Source organism: Phalacrocorax carbo, chromosome 4 (genome assembly GCF_963921805.1).
Source record: "Phalacrocorax carbo chromosome 4, bPhaCar2.1, whole genome shotgun sequence".
Lineage (NCBI taxonomy): Eukaryota > Metazoa > Chordata > Aves > Suliformes > Phalacrocoracidae > Phalacrocorax > Phalacrocorax carbo.
Window position 1 is genome coordinate 10,441,491 of NC_087516.1, and position 8,230 is coordinate 10,449,720.

The 8,230-nt window shown below is 38.1% G+C and overlaps 1 protein-coding gene across 4 annotated transcripts in view; it reads left to right on the top strand.

Annotated features, from left to right (window-relative positions):
- FAM193A (family with sequence similarity 193 member A) overlaps positions 1-5,933 on the top strand; it is an 83,606-nt gene extending 77,673 nt beyond the window's left edge. For all 4 annotated transcript variants that reach the window (XM_064448996.1, XM_064448993.1, XM_064448995.1 and 1 more), the window contains 2 exons: positions 2,251-2,332; positions 5,057-5,933. In XM_064448996.1, the coding sequence (XP_064305066.1) occupies positions 2,251-2,332; positions 5,057-5,150 (176 nt within the window). In that variant the 3' untranslated portion in view covers positions 5,151-5,933. The remainder of the gene's footprint in view (positions 1-2,250; positions 2,333-5,056) is intronic.
- Positions 5,934-8,230: the final 2,297 nt, after the last annotated feature.

Sequence of the window (8,230 nt, forward strand, 5' to 3'; positions counted from 1 at the left end):
ACTCAAACAAGTTGCACTTGCATAATTTTCTTCCCAAAGTATTTTTTTGTTTTCCTGAAAACATCTAACATCTAATACCAGAGCTGAGAAGTGGATGGCTTTGTCAGCATGCTAATCTAACTACCATTCTTAAGCACCAGTTTATTCTTGGACATGCTTGGTCCCTACTGGGACTGCTAATTGGGATGGCAGTTTTGTGGTACAGACATCTGTCTGCTCGGAGCACCCGGTCATTCCCCTGGGATCACCCAGTAGCTGAGTGGCAACAGTGCATACATTAAATGTCTGTTCACCAGAATTATTTATTGTTGCAGTTCACGCTGCCGTTCTGCTGGGTAAGCATGTTAAGATACGTGACCTTAGTCCTTAGACAGTCTCTGCCAGTGTTTCAGAACACTGATGTTTGTGTTTCAGAATACTTAGGTTTATGAAGCTTTGTTACAAAAATGTAAACAAAATTCCTGGTTGTTGCAAGGACTAGGTGTAGAGCCCAGCTTTGTTTTTGTGGTTTCATGGTTGGGTTGACTCAGCCCACCAATCTTTCCTTTTAACTGTCATGTTCATTTCCATTGCGTGTCAGTCAAGCAGTGATACAGCATTGAACCCTTTTCTCTGATACCTTATTTCTTTTGCTTACTGTGATGTGGTGTGTTTCTCTTAATTTACTGGGAAAAATGTACTCCAGTCATTGGAGTAAGGCAGAACTCTAGAATTAGAAGCAGAAAGAGAAGACTGGAGACATTTAAAGGAGAAACCGTGGTGGTGGGTGGAATGTGTTTGCTGTAGGAGAATTTAGGTAGCTTCCTGCATCTTTTCTTCCTCCCTGCCCCTCACCATTGTTTTCTGTTGCTTAAATCAAGTATAAATGTGGAAAAAACATAGAGACATGTTTCTGAATTTATAGCGAGATAATCGTGCTGCTCTCTGAAGAGTCAGGACTGGATCGCCGCTTTGAATAGTTCTGACTCTAGAACTACAAGAAAGATACTGTAATATACAGTTTTTCATTTAGCTATAACTTCTTAAAGACATAAGGTTGATGTGCCAAATTAGCAAAGGCACAAAAAATCCACCTGGGAAAAAAGTTAGAACGAGGGTAATTGCCACCCTCTGTTCATGTTCTTTCAGTGTTTGGTGTTTTTTCTATCTGAGTTTTAAAATGAAGTGTTACGGCAGTGGACATTATTGCTTTTGGTGTGATCTGTTTCTTAAAGAAATTTCTTCTGGCAAGGTATTTTAATTCCTTGCTTTGAAGAGGCTGAAGAAAACTAGGGGTATAGGGAAGCCCTGTGTTTATAGGGCTTTCTGGTTCTTCAGAAGTCAGTCGCGCAGCAAAGATGTGCAACTTTTGAACTACCAGGAATGCCTTTAGAAGATAGTTGTTTGTTCTTGTAATCTCAAGGATACTAGATAATCTCAAGGACTCTAGACAGTCCTGATGTGTACTAGATGCTTTCAGTTAGTTTCTTTGTCTCACCCTGAAGCTGGTTCAGAAATGAGATTGGAGTATTTATGTAGTAAGAAAAGAGACGAAGAGAAAAATGCTCAAATAAGTTTCTACAAAGATATATACTTTCTGAAGCTTTTTTTTTTAAAGTACAGAAGAGAACCATACACTGAGGCAGTATGATATACCAACAGACTTCAGAAAGACTTTGTTGCTATAGCTGAGGCCTAAATTCAGGCCATATTAAAACATGTTAAAAAACAGTTTTAAAAAAATTCCTAATTGTAGGTAGCATGACTTAGACCCTTGCAGACACAGCCTGATGATCATGTCCCAGATGGAGTACAGCAGCTCTACAAATGCAAAATTCTTGCAATATTTTTCTTTATAAGCACCATTTTAAGATGTCTCTAAAGCTTCCTTTTTAGTAGTAAGGCCAACAAATTTCAGGCAGTCAAACGCTATTCATTCACCGTCTGATTCGTTGAGCCCTTTGTATAATTTGACCATTCTCATGTGTATTCCAGATTTATGGCACCTTTTGCAACCCATCCAATCACTAAATTTACTGTTGATTCATCTCTTGCTTGTTCCCAGTGTAACTCTTTAAAGGCTGAGCAGAGGTACTAATACAGGGTTCTTAAGTGTCTTTATAAGTTTGCATTAATTCAGCCTAAACATGAACAATCAATAGTCTGCAGAGTTCAGGCAGTTCTCCAGAAATGTGCAGCTCCAAGCTGCTGCTTCTCTCCTTCCCCCCTCCCTATGGAATCTAACACAGTATCATCCTTTTTCCTTTGTAGATGATGTGTTTCTACCCAAAGACATTGATCTAGACAGTGTGGAAATGGATGAGACGGAGCGAGAAGTGGAGTATTTTAAAAGGTAAAGTGCTGTAATCCCTACGCATAAATCTGTTGTGCTTTTTTCCATATGCTGTGGTTAAAAAAAAAAAACCACAAACCCAACAGCACAACAAACAACATCCCCACCCCCCCCACCCCCCAAAAAAAACCAAACCAAACAACAACCAAACCCATCACAAGTTAATAAATAAGTCCTAGGAGAAAAGCCTGTGTTGTACTGTGTTGTAACACAGCAAATCCTGTTACAGCTGGCATGCTGAATACTATAATTGCCAAAGCTGTAGATTTATGGGGACAGATCATAGCTAAGTAGCACAAATACAGAAATGAGTGCCAGAATCATATTTGTGTCCCCCAGGTTCTCATCAAAGCTTCCAGAATATTCACAGTTACCATTTTTTTTCTATAAGCAAAGTTTACATTAATATTTCTTTTATTATCCACACAGGCTAAATATCAATTAGTGTTTGAAAAAAAAAAAAATTAAAAGCTATGTTAGGTGGTAAGTGTTGAAGAAATAAAACTTTATTTTACATTTCAGAACAGATATTTCAAACAGGGTTGTTCATGACGTTTGCTTCCTTGTTTATAGGAGCTTTTAGTTTGGAATTTATGCTGTACATGAAGTAGAGATGGTACAACTGTGGGATTTTAGCTTATGCCAGTCATAAAAAGGGGGTGCTTAGCACAGTGACAGTAAAAGAATAATATGAACCTGTGCTTGTGAAACTTTTTCTTCTGTGCATTGTAGTTACTTTTGGGATTTATGCATCGCATTAGTTACCTTTAAATTCCTCAAATATGAGCAGACAGCTTATGTTTAAATAATATGGAAGGTGTTCTTCCATAATAATGAAATCGATGCAAATTTGTGTTCTTTAATGGTGGCTGAGTGTGCTAGTTTCCCATGAATATGTCTAGTAAGCCTTTCATCATGATAGACAAATCTGAAATGTTATAAATCAGTTTCCTTCAATTGAATAATTTAGGAATCAACAGTAGTATTTCACAAAGCAACTAAAGCCATTTGTTTAAAGGGTGGGTTTTATAAGAGGCTTTCGCTATGGATTTTCTAAACTTATATAGTTTTGATAGTTTATTTGCCTGGAACGTAATGTATGTCTGAGTCTTGCAAAGGACAGAGTACAACTGCATCTCTGTGCTGCTTATTAGTACTATACAAAATGCATATCGCTGTGATTGTTTAGGGGTTACAATGTACTAGAAGAGAGAATTTTCAAAAGTACATACTCTCTATTCTTAAAAATGATTTTTGAGTGGTGCCAATTAAAGGATTTCATTTAAACTTAAATGTAGGCTTTATAGGTGAAATGTGGCAAGTATCAGATAGTGCTGCTGTTGGTATAGCATAAGCCTTTGTCATGGGTTTCATGGAATATTCTTAGCTTCATTCAAGTTTGCAGTATCTGTAACAAGTTCACCAATTTTCTACTCTCAATAGGACGAATGAAGCAGTGACTTCTATTTGTGGAAGTGCAGCTGAAGTTTGGAGATAAACTTATAAAACCTGATTCCCAATAAAGAGTTAAAAGTTTGAACTGTACTGTTTTATAATCAGTTCAGTAGTTGGTGTAATCTACTTCTTTACTGTCATCTGTTAAGTGTGTGTAACCATCCAATTTTTTTATGTATACCTGTTTAGAAATGGTGTCTGAAATGCCCAGATAGGTCCTCTTCTAGGGGAGAAACACAGCTACTTAATTCCATGAAGACACCTTTAACTTGTTTTCTATAATTTGATAGTTTTCAACATAATACTTAGAAGGCTAGCAACATCACTTGTTTTAAAAACCCTCCGTGGCCAGGAGCTGTGCAGACCTACTGAATTCATACTTTTTACTGATAGTTTGTTAATTCATCATCTATTCTTCTTGCTTTCTAGTGGTGTAATAGATGGATACGTTAATTACACTCTGACTTCAGAATTAATTTTGCAAGCTACTGCTAGCTTTAGCATAGAAAGAACAGAATAAGTTTGGTTCTTCTAACCTTCCACTGTACCTTTCTATTTCACTCCTTCCGTGTCCTCCCCTTTTTCTAGCTTTCAGTTGTTAGAGAAGTTTTATAGCCTTCCAGAGAGGGGTATGCACTATCTCAATACTGTCATGCAGTATTTAGCCTAAACTTTGCCTTGGTAAAGGACTTCAGCATGGATTAACTGTCACTGACATACCTGCACATGCCAGCCTTTTTCAAAAGTTCTTCCATAAATTGTGTTCAGTGAAAGCAAAGAAGTAGAGTTTTATTCTAAAGTTGTTTTTTCCAGGAATATGGGCTACTTATCTGCTGTATTATAAACAATCCTCCTTTCAGGTCTTTGTCTCAGGCATAACTTTGCTGTATTCGGACGAGATGCAGCAGTGTCCTGTGCCATTGGTGCTTCTGCTTTGCGCATAACCTACTGGTCACTCTTACTCTGTTACAAGGTTTTTTGGTAAACACAGCAATGTCAGCTTGGTTTCTAGTTAACATTCATCTAGATTCTGTGCTGCTAAATATGCCGCATTCTTTGCTACTTCATTCACTTACTTTAAACACAACTGCATTATCAAGAGTAACTGGTTTATGATGCATCTGGGTGCTGGACAAGTGTTTCTTTTTTAGGTATGATTTTTAAAGAGGTTTTGTCTTTCTGAATGAGAGCTGCTTTTCAAAAGAGGGTAACAGCTGTGGTTTGAGTTTTAAGTATATTGGTTTCACTTTGTCGCTGTTTTCTTTTCAGGTTCTGCTTGGATTCTGCCAGACAGACAAGGCAGAGACTTTCCATCAACTGGTCCAATTTTAGCTTGAAAAAAACCACCTTTGCTGCACATTGAAATGACACAATATGGGGAGGGAACCCTGCAGGAATCAATGAACGACAACTCCACTTACCTGTCCTGCTGTGCTGAGAGCTTAACTGGTCTTGAGCCAGTGCTGCCTTGCCTTGTCCCCAGTGCTGTGTGGATCTGCACTGAACCCTTTGGCCTGATAATTCTTGCGGACTGAAAAATTGCCACTTTCTACCTGAATTTGTTAGCTTGTGTGCTTGTAGTCTGTGAGTGAGACTTACTTGATTGTAGCTGTATGCTGTTGGAGTTGGAACAATAGCTCTTTTCCATCTCCTTCTGAATGCCTTGGCCTCAAAGACTTTAAATGCTTAGGCTTGGGTGGAGGCCAAAATACTAGTTTGCATCATCTGCAGTGGCTCCTGTCACTTCTGCATCTAGCTATGTTTTGTCATTCTGACTCCTGACAAAGGAATGGACCTAGTCAGTTGTGCTTTCATCTGCTCCAGAATTCTCCTGACATGACTTCATGAAAAAGAGGCTCTTACGGGACAAGTATTTCCTCAGTTCTTTCACAATCTACTGTTTAAGAGTGTACAAGTTACGCTATTTGTGTTTTGATTTTTTTTCTGACTTGTAGCCAGCTTGTGTAAGAATACTTGCAGAATGAGAAAATTTAAAAAAGAACAGTACTCACACTATCAAATCTGTTATAGAGTGTATAATTGTATTAACACTGAAGCCTAACTGGCTACTTTTTTAACATATTGTTAAGTAATATTAAAATCATGTCTTTCTTTTTGAAAGATGGAATACATTAGTATGGCAGAAGACTTGTGTCTTGCTTTTTTCTGCTTGGGTGGGGGGGAGGGAAAAAAAGAAACATACCAAAAAAATAATGGTGGTCTAAACTAAATTTCGGCTTGTGTCAGAATTGGTCAGCAAATGCTACTTGATTTTAACATATACCTCTACCAACACTTGTTTGCCAGCTCACCTGATGGGGAAAAACTGCTATCTGCTAGAGCACGGACTCCTGCTGAACGCTAGAATTAAGCCTGTGAATTCTGTGAATTACTGTAATGCTTCTATTTCAATAGATCATTTGTCAGAAACAAGGTAATAGAATAATTTCCAGTTTAATGTCAGTGCAGAAATTAAGCAGGTAGGCTCAATGCTACTATTATGTAAATAGTTACCAATATAGTAGTGTTTTACAGCTTGCATAGTATTGTCCAGCATGGAAGAAAACTGATAATTTAGGATTTGGATCTGTGTAAAGGTATTGCATTTGTAGAAGTTTTTCTGATCTTGCGCTGTTTATTATTTATTCAGAATAGAGACAACAGAAGCTTTTTTTACCTCTAGATGACTGTACTTACCCAAATTATACAGCAGTCTTTTGTTTTGGTTTGGTTTTTTAAGAAAATAAGACTTGCACTTTGAAGGTGTATTGTCTTTTTAAATACATGCAAAGTCCACTAACGGCCTTTTCCAGAGCCATTCCACATTTTTTTCTTCTACTTGTTAACACGTATTTTTCTGTGATACACCCGCTGGGCTTGGGACTGCTTTGCAAGACACAGAGTAATTACACTCAGCTTTGGACTTGAGAATGCTTAATGGATGCTTGCTTCCATGTCCCCTGTGAGGCTCAGATGTAGCAGGAGGATTGGGTTGGCTACAGACCACCGAGGTACCTACAACTTTACGTCCCTCTTGTTGGTCCTGGAGCTCCTATCCCAGTGTGTGCTGCTGGTACAGAATATAGTTGCTCAACTTGTACCAAGCTATTGTAGGTAAATGAGCCCTCGGTCTCCTCTTGTAGAGGAGGGGATGACCCCAATACCTGTTCTCAAAATATAGTCCAGCAATGTAAATGGGTAAACTTCTATTATTCTTTTTCAGATTCAGGTTGAGGAAGGGATTAATAGCTTAGTCTCACTTTTTTCAGTGCAGTATTCTAATATATTTATTTGCTTCTGCTGGAGGAATAGCATCCCAAACTTAAAAACTATTATCTATGCCACTTAGCACCAACTGCCTCTGCAAAACTATGTGCTGTTGAAAGTACCTGCATCAGTTAGTAGAGAAGAATGAACTTTGTTTCTTGGGATCATGGAGGCTTACACCTGTTGCAGCCCAAGTTATATCTTAGTTATGTAGGAGTGGAGAGGCTGCTCATGTGGGACAGTGGCTGTGGGGAAAAAAAAAACAAACAAAACAAAACAAAAATGCTGTTAAAACAGCTGAAGCTGGATGTTTGTGTGGAATCCAGCTTTTCAGGCTTTTCCAGTTCTGAACCATAACACAAGGTGGCGGTGTATGTCATCACTAGTAATTTCACGGTGGGTGATCTCAGCAAATTGAGGCATGGGATGGAACAACTAGTTGATGTCACGCTGGCAAATATTGGTGCAGATCTCAGCTTCTCTAGCGTAGGAATGCTTTCAAAGTACTGAGATATTTAATGGTGCTAGAAAACTCATTTCATAGCATTTATTTTCACTAGTAAATGGGGAAGAAAGTTGGCTTTATTCTCTATTAACAAAGCTGTTCAAGGGTGATACATGAATGTCACGTGCTTCCCTTTATTTTGAAATCCTGGGTTAAGACAACAGAGTAGTCTTTTTGCATTTGAGGAGTAGATGTGTGTATTTGTAATATTTTTCAAAGATACTTATCTTATGTTCCATCATGGTATATCAGTATAACTGACATGATCCCATGCACTACACAGAAAACATGAAGAATGGGTCTCCATGGATCTCCCTTTGTTGCATCTTGATGAGAACTTAAAGGCAAGTCATATTTTTCGAAATTCATAATTAAGTTAAGCATGGACTGGTCTGGGAGCCAGGAGGTTTCAAAGTACTAGCTTCATTTCTACCACTTTTGTGGCCTTGGGCAAATGAGTTACTGTTATTCATTATAGTTTTATTACAGATTTGCTGAATTATGAGAAAGTTTCTCAATGCCTAAATAAGTAGCGATGTGAAGTCGGTTTAGATGCAACACTGTAACCTCATGTTGGAAACAGATGTTCTGCACTGGTATTTGTGTAGTTCAGATGCGTTCAATCCAGATAAAATACTTTCAAAGGTAACTTCAAGTAGAGGAGACCTCCA